The sequence below is a fragment of the Myodes glareolus genome, chromosome 7 (genome assembly GCF_982192425.1).
Source record: "Myodes glareolus chromosome 7, mMyoGla1.1, whole genome shotgun sequence".
Lineage (NCBI taxonomy): Eukaryota > Metazoa > Chordata > Mammalia > Rodentia > Cricetidae > Myodes > Myodes glareolus.
The window spans coordinates 95,397,816-95,413,065 of NC_142032.1; the positions used below are offsets into that span (position 1 = coordinate 95,397,816).

The window sequence follows — 15,250 nt, forward strand, 5'->3', positions numbered from 1 at the left end:
AACTGTCAACCACATTCAGAGGGACTAGTTTGGCCCATGCTCGTTCACTCCCAGTCCAGTTGGAGTTGGTGAGCTCCCATTAGCTCAGGCAAACTGACTCAGTGGCTGAACCCCTCATGGTCTTGATCTCCTTGCTCATATTCTCCCTCCCTCCGCTCCTCAACTGGATCTTGGGAGCTCAGTCCAGTGCTCGGATGTGGATCTCTGCCTCTGTTTCCATCTGTTCTTGGACGAAGGTTCTATGATGATATTTAAGATAATCATCAGTCTGACTACAGGGCAAGGCCAGTTCAGGCACCCTCTCCTCTCTTGTTTAGGGTCTTAGCTGGGGTCATCCTTGTGAATTTCTGGGAATTTTTCTAGAGCCAGGTTTCTTGCTAACCCCATAATGGCTTCCTCTGTTTTTATGCCAATTCCAAGCTGTTTTCATTACTGCAGCTCTATAATAGAGCTTGATGTCAGGGGTGGCAATGCCTCCAGAAGTTCCTCTATTGTATAGGATTGTTTTGGCTATCCTGGGTCTTTTATTTTTCCATATGAAGTTGATTATTGTTTTCTCAAGGTCTGTGAAGAATTTTGTTGGGATTTTGATGGAGATTGCATTGAATCTATAGATTGCTTTTGGTAGGATTGCCATTTTTACTCTGTTGATCCTTCCTATTCAAGACCATGGGAGATCTTTCCCTTTTCTGGCATTTTCTTAAATTTCTTTCTTCAAAGACTTAAAGTTCTTGTCAAATAGGTCTTTCACCTCCTTGGTTAGTGTTATCCCAAAATATTTTATGTTATTTGTGGCTATTGTGAAAGGCAATGTTTCTCTGATTTCCCTCTCAGCTTCTTTATCCTTTGTGTATAGGAGGGCTACTGAGTTTTTTGAGCCGATCTTATATCCTACCACATCACTGAATGTATTTATCAGCTGTAGGAGTTCTCTGGTAGAGTTTTTGGGGTCACATATATACTATCATATCATCTGCAAATAACGAAAGTTTGACTTCTTTCTTTCCAATTTGAATCCCCTTGATCTCCTTTTGTTGTCTTATTGCAATTGCTAAAACTTCAAGAACTATGTTGAAGAGATACGGGGAGAGTGGACAGCCTTGTCTTGTTCCTGATTTTAGTGAATCACTTTGAGTTTTTCTCCATTTAATTTGATGTTAGCTGTCAGCTTGCTGTATATTACTTTTATTATATTTAGATATGATCCTTATGTCCCTAATTTCTCCAAGACCTTTATCATAAAGGGGTGTTGGATTCTTCCAAATGCTTTTTTAGCATCTAATGAAATGATCATATGTTTTTTTTTCTTTCAGTTTATTTATGTGATGGATTACATTGATAGATTTTCGTATGTTAAACCAGCCCTACATCTCTGGGATGAAGCCTACCTGATCTTGATGGATGATTTTTTTTGATGTGTTCTTGAATTTTGTTTGCCAGTATTTTATTGAGAATTTTTGCCTCCATGTTCATGAGTGAGATTGGTCTGTAATATTCTCTTTCTTGGTTGGAGAAGTAGTTTTTGCTATTAGTTGTATTTTATTAATATTATTTTTCTAACATTGGTTGCGACACTTTTGGTATGTTTGTAGGCATTTAGGTGTTGCCCTGGTTTGTGGAGTCTGACCCCTCTGAGCTACGCTTCTCATTTTTATTCATGATATAGAGGGTCAGAATGCATTTCTCATGTCCAAGTTGGAGTTTAGGTCACACTTTTTCTTAGATAACAAAGTAAATTCAAGTAAAGTTGTTGCCATTTGGAAGTTCTTTTTTTCAGTGCTTCCTAAGAATATTCAAGATACAGATGACAAACAAAACCCACAATATTTTATATTGCAAATTTATATTAACAACTATTTATGTATCTAACAGTCATATTTGGGCCCACTTTTCACTCTTTAAAAATATTTAAATTACAATTATTGTATATGTGCATATATGTATGTGTGGGTAGATGTTGGCATGCCACATCATGGGAGTGGAGGTCTGGAGACAGCTTTGAGGTGTGGGTTCTTATCTTCTCCTGTGTGGGTCCTGGGGCTGGAGCTCAGGCTTGGCAGCAAGTGCCCTCACTCACTGAGCCAGGCTTTTCCTTTCGCCCCTTGTTCTTTGGTTTTACAAGCACATGTGCGCTTATTTCCTTTCCTTGTGGAATCTTCTACTCTTCCGTCATTTCTTCTCTGACGGGCTTCTTCCCAGTGCACCCCGCTTTCAGTTCATCCCCCTCCATCTTACCACCCAACCTACATGCAATCTAAGGTCACCACCGTGTCACAGGCAAATTCAAAGTGGCGGAGACAAACTCTAGGGCTGTGACTGGCTTGGTCTGTAGCAGGACAGCAAGATTTCCATTGCAATGCTGAACTCTGTAGTTGAGGTGAGCTTCATCTCAGGTCACCCTTAGGAGTGACTCATTTTCACAGATTTTAGGGACTGAAGGATCCCTAAGGTGCCCTAGCTCAACTCCCCTTGTGCTTCCCCAACACGTGGCCCTCCTATATCTGCTCTATCAATTCTGTTGACTGTGTTGTCCTTCTTGCTGGTTGACAACTGTGGATGTTAGGAAGCTCTTGTGTTAAGCTGAAACCGCTCATATGTTCTCCCAAAGCCGGAGAGGTCTAATCCCTGTGCCCTGTCTTCAGCTCCACAAGGAAGCCCCCACATTCACTCTGAGTAGCCCTTACCCTACACAGCCCTCTCCTTTCCTTGATAGTTTTTTCTGTATTTTTTAATGCAGGTGGTTTGTTATTCTAGCCCTTTCTCACAAAATTCACACTCAAATTTTCACTGAGTGCTGAGTGTGTACAAGAAAGGGTCTCTGTGCATATGAAGTTTCCTGATGCTGGAAAAAAGGGAGAAAAGACATTGGTAATGGGAAAGAGAAGAGAAGAGAAGAGAAGAGGAGAGAGAGAGAGAGAGAGAAAGAGAGAGAGAGAGAGAGAGGGTGGGAGAGGGGATTTTCTGGTTTTATCTTGCTTCTTTAAACCGAGCTTTCTTTATTTTAATAAAAACTTTAAGATGTATTTATTTTTAATCGTGTCCATGAATGTGATGGCATGCGTGAGTGCAGGTGCCCGCAGAGTCTAGAAGAAGGTGTCAGCTACAGTTACAGGTGGTTGTGGATCCTTTGGCGTGGATGCTGTAAACCGAACTTGGGTTTACGTAAAAGCAGTATGAGTCCTTCAGCACAGCGCTGTCCCTCCAGCCCCACTCAGCTATCCTTCACAACACTTCCGTTCTTACCTGTAACTACCAGTTAGGACCACATTGCCGACCGTCCTCATTTTGTAGTGAGGAATGTTAGTGACTCACAATAGAAAGAAGACAAGGATTAGCTAATGTCGCACATTTACAGTTTTGGAATGACTTGCATGTGTCTCTGTGTGCCTCAGTGCGCGTGTGTGCTCCGTATGCATGCAGGTGCTGCAGAGTTCAGAAGAGGGCATCAGATTCCCTCAGCCTGGAGCCACAGTCACGTGAGCTGCTGATGCGGTGCCGAACCAGGTCCTCTGGAAGAGCAGCCAGTGCTGTAACCTGTCCTCAGTGGGACGGTGGATCAGCGCTGGTGTCTAAAGGAAAGCTCGTCAGCTTCCTCTCCAGGCTTGTGACCACGCTAGAAGCCACGTTAGCCGTGAGCGGGCAGCCAGTTGGTCGCTCTGCGCAAGGTCAGGAAGCCTGGAAGGGTCTTCTTTTGACTTGAGTGAAACACATTTTTGACTGAACTGACTGACTGTTTAGGTTTCTTGTAGACACAGCCTTAGCTAAAAAAACTGAAAAATTGCTTTTGGCAAAGAAAATTGCAGCTAGTTATATCTCATAAAGCCATTCTTGTGTTCATTTTCTTGAGGAAATTGCTTGTAAGTGTATTTTCTAGGGGCAATATGTAAGAAACCTTTTCATGTTTAAATAAAAACTCAGAGATTTTCAGTAACAAAAATGTCTCATTGACTTGGCTTGATTCTAAAAAGGAATAGAAAATCTTTACCCAAAATAAAGCTCATACATTACCTAAATACTGACAAGATTCGAATTTGTTTGCTTTTTAAAAATTCTTGCATATGTCCAGTCTTCCGGGATACACAGAAACATATTAGAAGCATCTTTGGCTTCTAATAAATCTTTTTATATTTATTCCCACTTGAACATAATTTCAGAATTCTGTAGAAAAAATATCTATTAATCTTGTTTACATAAAGAAGAGTTCTCAGTGCTTAATTTTATGCCTCTAAAATATGAGTAACATTTGATTGCTCAGACTGTAGGTTTTCTTGGCTAATAAATCTGTCACATCAGTTTATAATTGAGAAAGAAGTGTATGTGAGTGACTGTTCTCTTTGGGCTCTTACCCAGAAATTCTGCATGTGGCTATTCAGTGTTGTTTGAGAATTGCTGTGGCGAGAGGCAGACATTGCTTTGGCAACTGTGTTGGCTGTTCGGATGGAGAGCAGCAATGAAGCTCCTGGGCAATTCAGAAACTCCTGCTTCCCAAATGCAGCCACTAAACACCTTTAAGCAGGGGCAATCAGAAAGCTGCAGCAGGAAAGCACTGTGAAGCCCACATCAGTGTGGGTGACGCTGTGATGCTGACTTTCGGAGGACTGGGAGCCATGTAAAAAACATGCGGCCTGGACAAAGTCAGAAGACTGGTGTTAGACCCTCCACATTCATCCTAAGATGGAAGATTATTCATTTACTTAGCATTTTATGATGTACGTTTGAGGTTTACAACATAATGATAGTGTGTGTGTGTATTATATATACTTTTTCATATGAAGCAGATTAATGTATTTATCATCTTATGTAGTTGTTGGTTTTGTGAAAGAAGCAGCTAAAAGTGACTTAGTGACTTATTTTAGAAGAATTCCCTGATGCAGCACAGTTTTATTACCTTTAGATTCACTGTGTATTAGATCTCTAGACTTGTTTATTCTGCATGTCTGCTTGATATCCTTTTCTCTCTCCTGACACTGTGTTGATCAACACATTTCATCCCATCTCTATGTTTGTGATCTTTTTGCTTTTCACTCCGTATATACGGGGGTCTTTGAGTTTGGCTTATTTTGCTTAGTAAACCATCTTCTAGCTTCATCCATGTTGTGACAGGTGGTAAGTTTTCCTTCGAAAAAGAGGAATTGTATCCATAGATCACATTTTCCCCCTCTTGTCTATCAGCGGGCGTTTAGGTTTGTTCACATCTTGGCTATTGTGAATGATACTACAGATGATAGAGTGCAGTCAGTAGGATCACTAGGAGCTGGTGATCTCACCCTGCTTGTTTATACCCCAAGGGGACATTGCTGTTGCTGGCTTGGATGATAGTTCTGTTTTGAATTTCTTTAGAAACTTCATACCATACTCCTTGCCAAACTGCAAGTCTATATTTCTATAGACTTGTACCAGTCTATATTGTACCAGTATTTCTATATTGTACCAGTCTATATTTCTACCAGTGGTGTACTGCAGATAGAGTTTTCCTGTGCTGACAGTGCTACCAAATAATCATTCAGAAACTTAATACTAATTGTAAATGCTCAGCCAATAGCTCAGGCTTATTATTAGCTTACTCTTACACTTAAATTAACTCATATTTCTTATGTAGGTTCTACCATGTGGTTCATGTCTTGTTACCTCATTTTCTACATGTCCTGTTTCCTCTGTGTTTACTGGAATTTCCCCCTGACTCTGCCCTTCTTCATCTCTATATCCTTAGTTTGGTTGTCCTGCCTGGTTACCAGCCAGTTAACATCTTATTAAACCAATTCAAGTAACAAATCTTTACAGTATGCAAAAGGATTATTCCACAGCATTTCCCATTTTGTCTAATTAAAAAGGTTTTAATTTTAACATAGTAAAACTTTTTACAACAAACATAGTCATTAAGTAAGAATTACAGTGGCAATATTCAGTTCATTTGTATTTGGCAAATTTAGAGAAAATACTCAATTATCTATCCTATCTTGGTGAGTTTAAAGTTTTATACCTAATGTATTTTCTGTCCTAACTAAAGAAAACTTTAACTCTAATTATTTAGCATTTAACTCCAACAAAGATCACAGAAGGATGAAATATTGCCTAATGACAGGGACATTTGGCTGACTGGACAGTCATCCTAGATTTTTTTCTGCAATGTCAGGCATCCATCTTTGGCCTGCAGTCCTAGTATAACTGACAGCCTTTTCTGAGGTGTAGGCAATTTTGAAGGACTTTCCTTCCTTGTCTTGGCAAAGTTTGGCAGTCACTTTCTTTTGTGTCCTGCTGGTCCAGTTTGGACAGTATATTGTCAGCAATTGAAGTAAAGGCAGTTGTTTTTTTTTTTTTTTGTTCTTAATGGCTGGCTTTTGTCATAATGAAAATGAACTCCCTATGGAATTTCTTCAATGGCCATTATCTTCTCTGAAGTAAATTGGTGCTGTCAGGGGCAGATGTCTCTCACTGTCTTGAAAAACCTTAGGTTATTAAACGCCATATTCTGCAGGTCTTTGAAGTGTTTGAAGACCATTTAGCTATCTAAATATATGTTTATGACCTTGAAAACATACTTAACATGACTATAGTTTGACTATTATAGATGACTAATAACCTGTATTTCTTAATTATATATTATATTTTTAAATGACTTTCATAAACATATCACCCTAAACAACAGTACAAATATACATACTGTATAATAAAATTAACTTTCAATTTGTATCAATATACCAAAATCCAATCAATATACCACTATAAAATATTTAAGACTAGTAGTTTGTTTTTTTAGTTTAGAAAGTAGATTTAATAATCTACCTTTTTATCCTATCGTTTCTATATCCCCTCTTTTATTTTTAGAACAAGATCATTGAATCTAATTTCCTTTGTTTAGTTTTTTTTTCTGACCATTATCAATAACAACTTGTAACCAACCTCCCCTTAAATGATAATAAACAACCATAACCCATTTTTTTGAAAATGTGGGTGCCATTGTCCAGAGTACTTCCTGTTGTTTGTAGGCCCTGTAATCTTTGGGGAACCTTGATAAAATCAGGATAATTGTTAGGTTTTGGCTGGAATAGTTTGTGAGGCTGCATCATCTCAGCCAGCAGCCTTGAAACTGTTCTGGATGCTGGATCACCTAGGCCATCCATTTTCATTGGTGTCTGGTCCCCTTGTTCTGAAAATACATACATTTTAAAGGTAATATCCATATTTGTATTAGTGTAAGTATAGATTGTGCATCATACACAAGTAAGCCAAAGATGTGTTTTTTGCTATGTGTTTGAGCAGGTAAAATATACATCACATGTCCTGTAGTTATTTTAGGTTTATTTCTTTATGTCTGCAGTCAGGATTTCAGGGGATCTTCCTCAATCAAATCTGATTTTTTTTTAACCCAGAATGAATCCACAGCCTCTCATTTCCTGTGGAAATAAAAGCATAACCTCTCTCCCCTCCCTCTTTCAATGCAATACACCTTCTGAATTAAATTTTAAGTTAAGACATTTTCAAAATATATAGTTTGGTTTAATCTAGCAGCCAAAAAATTCAAAGACAGCATAATAAATTACAGAATCCAGACTCTCTGTGTGTTTTTATTTTTACGTGGCTTTTTGTTTTATATTACTTTTCTCCCTCTTTAAGGCCTTTATCCTATTATTGTTAAACAATGTTTTTTTCTTCATTCCAGCATCCTTATTTGGGTTGTACTACCTATATTTCCTGCCTGGTTACTAGTCAGGCAATGTTTTATTAAACCAATTTTAGTGACAAATATTTTACAAAAAGATTATTCCATAGCAGTGTGCTGGGGTTCACTCCTTTGTATATCCTCAGTAGGATTTGTTACTGCATGTCTAAAAATACATATAAATATTTGTGTGTGTTTATCTTTGTATATGTGGGTACACATTCACATGTGTAGTTGCATGGGAGCAAAGATCAGAAGACACTCTCATTTGCCATACTTGGGAACATCTTTCTTTTCTTTTTGGACAGGACCTTTCAATGGCCTGGAACTCACCAGTTAGTCTAGACGACTGGTCAATGAGCCAGGGATCCTCTTATCTCTGCCTCCCCAGCACTATGATTACAAACCTGCACCACCATGCCTAGCATTTTCATTTGTGTTCTGTGGATTGAGCTCAGATCTCGAATTCAGGTTTATTTATTGATCTGTTTATCTAAGCAACCTTTTAATGTTCTTTGTTGATTTGTTTCAAGTACTGGTTATCTTTATGGACTGTATTCGTTAGCTTTGTGTTGCTGTGGCCAACATATCTGGCAGGACAACTTGGAGAAAGAAACATTTATTTTAGCTTATGGTTTCAGAGAATTTGGTCCATAATTTCTTGTCTCCATGTGTTTGGGCAAAAACATCATGTTAAGGAAGACAACAACTGTGTATGTCATACAGACAGACATCAGAGAATGAGACAGAAAGCAGCCAGGACCCATTCCCTTTGACCCCCTTCTCTCAGTCCCTTCTCATACGTTTCCTCAGCCACCCAAATAGGCTCATTTGGGGATCAGGTATTCAAACGAGGAGCCTGCAGGAGACATTGCATGCTCAAACTATTCCACTTCACATAGGTGATAAAACTCACTGTGTTTTTATTTGTTTTCTTCCAATTACTGATGTTGAGTATCTTTTCATATACTTGTTGACAATTTTTATCTCTTTTTTTGTTTCTTCGAGTTTTTTTTACTCATTTTAAAAATTGGATTAAAAATAAAGGTATTTAACAAGTAATCAAAAACCTTCCAAAAAGATAAGCCTAGGAATAGATAACTTAATGCTTAAATTCTGCCTAACACTAAAAAAAAAATCCTTGCCAGTGTTTCTGTTTAATATATTTTTATTGCTTCCCCCAGCTTCTTCTACCTCCCTACCAACTCAACTTTGTTTTTCTCTCCCTTTTAAAGGACTCCCAAAACCACAAAAAAATTAAAAACAAACAAGAAAAAGACCAATAGGATAAAATAAAACAGAATAAAACAAAAGATCCACAGGAAAAAAAACAGTGTTCATTTTCTGTTGATCAACTATTCTTGGGCAAGGGGCCTCCCCTGGAGCATGCTTGATTTTCTTATGACACTCCAGTGAAAGCTGGTTACCTTTACATGGGTCTAGGGAGCCAAACTCTGGTCACCAGGATTTACTGGCTGCACCATCTAACCACCTGACTCTCACCATTTCTGTTCAACATAGTTATGAAAATACTAGTAAGAACCAAAGAAGAAAATCAGCAGAGACATTTTTTTTTGCTTAAAAATATAATAAAAAGTTAAAGTAATCAAAACAGCGGCATACTGGCATAAAAACAGTGGAACAGAATCAACATCCAAGAAATCAACCTGAACAAATACAGTCAAGTAAGTTTTGATAAGGACAGTATGGGGACATGGATAGTCCCTTCAGTGAATGAAGCTGAGAAAACTGGAGATTCACACGCAAATGGAATTGGACCCTTACATGATTCATAAGAATCTCTTTACAAGGTAGAAATATCTAAAGGTAAATAAACGTAAGTCCTAAAGCCATGATACACGCAGGAGAGAATGTAGGGAAGCTCCTTGGCACTGGCCTCGGCAGTGACCTTTGGAAATAAGACGGCAGTAAATTAAAGCTTCTGCAAATGGGAAACAGTCATCACAGTGCCAACAGTGGCAAACCACACACCCTCTGTGTGTGTTCTACCCATGTGTGTTCCTGGTATGTGTGTGTGCTGCCCGTGTGTGTTCCTGGTATGTGTGTGTGTGCTCCAGTGCCTGCACATGTGGAGGCCAGAGGTTGACTTGGCATATTGTTCTCAGTTGCTTTCTACTTCATGTTTGAGACCGGGTCTTTCACTGAGCCTGAGTGGACTCTTCCTCATTGGGCTGGCCTGCCTCCCCTCCACACTGCACCAGGGTTACAGATGTATGCCACCACACCTGGTTTTGAACTCAGGTCCTCATGCCTGCACAGCCGACTCACTACCCCTGAGCCATCTCCTTACGCTTTATAAACATGCTTTTCGGAGTAGTATTTGAAGGGAGGAAACTCAACTACATTTTCAGTCGGCCTTGCATTATGAATACATCCTACAGACTTTTATAAAAAATGTCTGCTTCTCACTGTTAAAGAAAAAAGTACCATAGCACCTTATTACTAACATTGCATAGAATGATACCTTACGCATTTGATGTGGACTTTTGTACAGCTGCCAAGGAAAAGCACTATTTGCCCCGAGCATAAAGCTGTTATTTGCAGGTCTATTCCATTGCTGAGTCACTGTTAGTTACAGGATTTATACTTATCCTGCAATACAGAGTGTTTTCTTCTGGGCCTGAAGTTAAATCATAAAATGTATGCAGGAATATTCCACATTATCTTTGTCTTGATTCACGTACTTGAAAAACAAAGTCAAGCATTTGTAAGATTTCTCTCTCTCTCTCTCTCTCTCTCTCTCTCTCTCTCTCTCTCACTCTCTCAAATTGCTAAAGAACAAATTTAATTAATAAAAATAAGCAACTAATTCTAGGTACCTAAGACTAGAAATACATTTCTTTAGCAAAATAAGAATATTTAATTTCCTATGCTAACAACTTTATTACACTTCAAAGGATAAAAGTAAGTATATTCTATACCTCCAAGCCAGGTTAAGCTATCTATAAAATATACTTTTGAAGAGTATCTAAAGTTAGATGACATAAAGCCACTGGAATATCCTCTGTTTGCTTCTGCAGGTTTTCCAAGGCATTCTTTGGTGTGCACCATGGAACTCATTCTTCCTCCTCTCTTCAGCTCAGATCTTCCCAACTCAATTCCATACAACCAGTGAGCCAAGTTTGGTAGAATTCTGTACACACCAATACTAAACTCAAAAAAACCCTTTTGTCCATTTTTCCCCTCAATAAGTGAGACTACTTTTAATATTGCCTTTGAACTTTTACAATTAAAGAGCCTTATACAATCAAATTATTCCTTCATTTAGTGAAGTGCATGAGATCTTTGCTGAGGCCATTAGCTAGTGTGCTAAAGCTTTAAATCACAGTGTGTTTTACACCAGAATTTTCAATTTTAAAAGTCATAGTTCATCTTGAGAAATACTAAGCTAGACTTATTGTTGCTGGTTGTAAACATGTTATGGTCCAATTTTCTTTCAAGTATGAGTTTTCCTGGTGGAGTATTTTGGTTCTAGGTGCTGACTAGGTCAGGAAGGTGGTTGAGTTGGCTAAATGGTGCCTTCTTTTCTGCCCACAGCTCATGCGTGAAGCCTAGTGCCTCATTAGCCCAAGGACCTCGCCTACCGGAAGTTGTCATTTTTACCAGCAATCCATCACGGCCCCTTTAACCTGGTTTTCTTTTGCACAAAGTGGAAACATCTTTTTCACGTTATTTTTGTTATAAATTTAAGCAAATGGCTGACAGTGACCTGGATGAAGTACCTAAGAAGTGCCCCCACTGTGCCTCTTCTCAGGCCGACCTGCTTTGTGTGTGTTCAGCGGTTAACACACCCATTTTGGTGGTGGAAATGTCACAGACATCGAGTATTGGTAGTGCAGACATTTTTGCTTCACAAGAGAGAAGAAAAGAAAAAGGTGCTAGCAGAGAACCTTCCATGAAAGACTTGGTAAATATTGAAGATTCCACAACACAGGTTGACAGCCCTTCTTCATTCCCTTCCCTTGGTTCCCCCAGCCAAGGAGCCCTTGTCAGCTAACTCACTGGCTTCTTAAAGTTCTTAAAGAACTGTTTGTTTCCCACAGCAGAGATGAGCAAAGTCGGTTAGTTGTATGCTTTATAATACTTCCAGTCACTGTCCAAATTCTTTCTCAGGATCCCAAACAATTAACATTATTATTCCAGCTCTTAAAAACTGTTTATACAGAGAAAACTTGATTTTCGAATTTCGGACTTTTTGTTATTTTTCTTCAGTGGATACAGAGAGATTTATGACAGAGTTAAAGTGTGGCTTCAATATCTAAGGTGAAGTTCTGCCATCTATCTAGAATATAAAATATGTTTGTAAGGTTGGTTCACATGATTTTCAAATAATGTGGGCTTCCAATCGAGCTGACTAGGCTTGTTCATCAGTATGAAGGACACAGTGGAAGGCTGCAGTTAGTCTCGCTCTGGTCCCAAGGAACAGGAGGTTTAGGGAAAGTCAGCCCCTCATTCTCCAGTGAATCTTCTGACAATTGCACCCTCACCTTAGGGTCTTCTTTAGCCTATGAGGCAGTGACTTGCACTGCATTCTGAATTTGAAAAAGACAGTAAACTATTTTGTATACAGTAAATATTATGGCATTCATTAAGGCTTATCACACTTAGAGTTCATCATTAATAAGGATGTTATATCTTAAGAGTTATTTTTCCTAATTCTCCTTTGGCCCTAGTCCACAAGATTAAGTGTGGAGAGAAAGCCCTCTCAGCCCCAGTGGAGTCGGAGCAATGTCACAGAAGGGAAAGTTCCACACATAAGAATGGAGAATGGAGCTGATATTGAGGTACGCAGGAAGCCAGCTAAGCTACTGGAGAGGGTTGACTTTCTTCTTTTTAAAATTTTGTTTCTATCTTTCATCTTTTTAACAAAATTTACTTATTTTAATTAAAAAGTTTTCACAATATATTTTGATCATGTTTTCCTCTCCTCCAACTCCCCCCAGATCCACCCCACCTCTTCTCCACCCAACCTGATCTTCTTTTTCTCTCTCTTCAAAATAAAACAAATAAGATCCCCCCAAAAACACAAAACAAAAAATAAACAAGTAGAAGACCAAGAAGACAAAAGTGCCAAATATGAAAAGCGTGTGCGTGTACACACATGTGCGCGCACACACACAAATAAAACAAATAAACAAACAAACAAACAAATAAAAAACGTGGAGTTCGTTTCGTGTTGGCCAAGTAGTCCCGGGTACGGGGCCTGTCCTGGAATATGGTTAGTATAGTCAGTAACACTTGATTGGAGAAGTTGAATTTCCCATTGCCAGCAGGTATCCCTTGCAAATAGCTTCTTGGTTAGGAGTGGACTCCACGCCCACTTCTCCCACTCAGGGCTGGGACCTCCCTGACTTGGACCTGTGCAGGTCTTATGAGCGCTACCATAGTTTCTGTGAGTTCACATGTGAAACTAAGATAGGCCACAGCCCTGTGGGAAAACCTAACACCGCTACTCTGCTAAAGGTACATAGCAATAAAATAACTTCAAATAATGCTCTACCCATAGACCGCTGTCTTGCGCATCCCTCATTAAGAAAGCTTCTTGCAATAGATGGTAATTAATACAGAGACCATGACTGGACACTGTGCTGAGATACTTTGGAGCACTTAGTTCTAAATGTGATGTCTTCATTAAGCCCCTGCCTTTATAGTTCAGGGATCTATGTGGAAGAGGAAGCAGAGGGTGGCAAGATCCAGAGGTGATGGATGGCTCCAAGGATAAAGACAGCAGACCTGAACTTTCAGCTTTCCTCTGAGTCAGTAGTTTGTGACAGAGCAGACAATTGAAACGGCCTCTGAGGAAGGAAGTAAAGACCACAGGAAAAATCTTAAGCACATTGACGTTTTTCTAAAGGAAATGCAAGGCAAGCACAAAGAACAGAATTTGGATCCCTGGCATCTGTGTGGAAAGTGGGATAAAGTGGCCTTGTGTAGAAAGTGGGGTACAGTGGTGCTCGTAGAAAGTGGGGTATAGTGGCCCTGTCTAGAAAGCAGGGTACAGTGGCCCTGTGTAAAAAGTGGGGTGCAGTGGCACTTGTAGAAAGTGGGGTACACTGGCAGCTGTGGTCCCAGAGCTAGGGAAGAGGAGACAGGAAGATCCTCAGTGCTAACTGGCTAGGGTTCAGGAGAGAGAGCCTTGTCTCCTGAAATAAGGTGAAGAATGACTGAAGAGGATGCCTGGTGTTGGCCTCTGGCCTCCATCCACTCCTGAGCACATGTACATGCACACCCACACGCATGTACATGCACACCCCCACACATACATGCACACCCCACACGTACATGCACACCCACACACATGAACATGCACACCCCCACACATGTACATGCACACACACACATACATGCACACCCACACACGTACATGCACACCCACACACATGAACATGCACACCCCCACATACATGGACATGCACATCCCCACACATATACATGCACACTCACACACATAAACATGTCACACACAAGAAAAAAAGCAAAAAAGGAGAAAGAAATATAACTACTTGAAAATTCAAGCATGTCACTTTAAAATATGACTAAAGGAACTATGGAGAGAGTAATTACAAGGAAAATTACATTAATATTGTGTAACTTTAAAAGTTGTTTTGTTAATTTATTTGAAGTTATTAGGAAAACCTGAAACACTTTGACTTGAAAAGTGTAAGATTTTTCTGTAAAATCCTATACTTAAAGCAATATATAAATTTACCAGGTTTTAAATTTAGCCGTAAGAACCTTTCTAACCTTTCTAAAAGCAAAATGTATTCATTGTTAAAATGTAGATGTGGGTTAGAGATGACCAATTTTCTATTCATCTTTACTTCATTTTATCCTATTTTTATTTATGAAATTATAGAATATTTAAATTTATGTACATACTAGATAAATATTCTTCAGAAGTATAGTTGAAGTTAAAGCTTCCTTCCCAATTAACATGCACAGGCTCTTTGTAAATACTTTGGCCATTTGGGAGAGAATAGTGAACAAAGTTACAGTTCTTCACAGTTTTGCCCATAGCTATTTTTCATATCTTGATGAGCATCTTTCTAGACATCAACATCAATACCTCCGCATAGATCCATGTTTACCTAGGGATTATGTTACATGTGTTTATTATGTTCTATACTACTGCAATGTCCTGTATCAATAAAAAGATTTCTAAAATATCATTTTTGTCCCATCCCTTTAAAATTAGTAGAGACCATAAGTCATTTCCTTTTTATTTTCATCACTTTGGGATGATGTATCAAGCAGTTAGTTGAAGAAAAGATTAATTATAAAATATAATTGGATATTCTCTACTTTATACAATCTTCTTAGAACAGTGTTATAATACTCTATTCAAATTATGGTTCTGTATGTTTAGAGAGAGATAGATGTTTAGGTTTTAGGGGGGAATTTGGAAAGAAGCAATAAAGATTTTGTTCTGAGGGGAAAAATGCAGGTAAATGATCATCTTATTGAAGATAAACAAAGCACAGGTGAAAGCTGTTTATCAATGTAACAAATTCAGATGTCTTTGTAATTAGTTACCTAAGTTTTCTGACTTTCATTCTCAATACTAGGCTA

The 15,250-nt window shown here is 38.8% G+C and overlaps 1 protein-coding gene across 4 annotated transcripts in view; it reads left to right on the forward strand.

Annotated features, from left to right (window-relative positions):
- The window catches only part of Stk33 (serine/threonine kinase 33), a 166,210-nt gene that overhangs the window by 83,073 nt on the left and 67,887 nt on the right, over positions 1-15,250 (forward strand). For all 4 annotated transcript variants that reach the window (XM_087908577.1, XM_087908575.1, XM_087908578.1 and 1 more), the window contains exons 2-3: positions 11,219-11,588; positions 12,355-12,465. In XM_087908577.1, coding sequence (XP_087764703.1) covers positions 11,376-11,588; positions 12,355-12,465 — 324 coding nt within the window. In that variant the 5' untranslated portion in view covers positions 11,219-11,375. The remainder of the gene's footprint in view (positions 1-11,218; positions 11,589-12,354; positions 12,466-15,250) is intronic.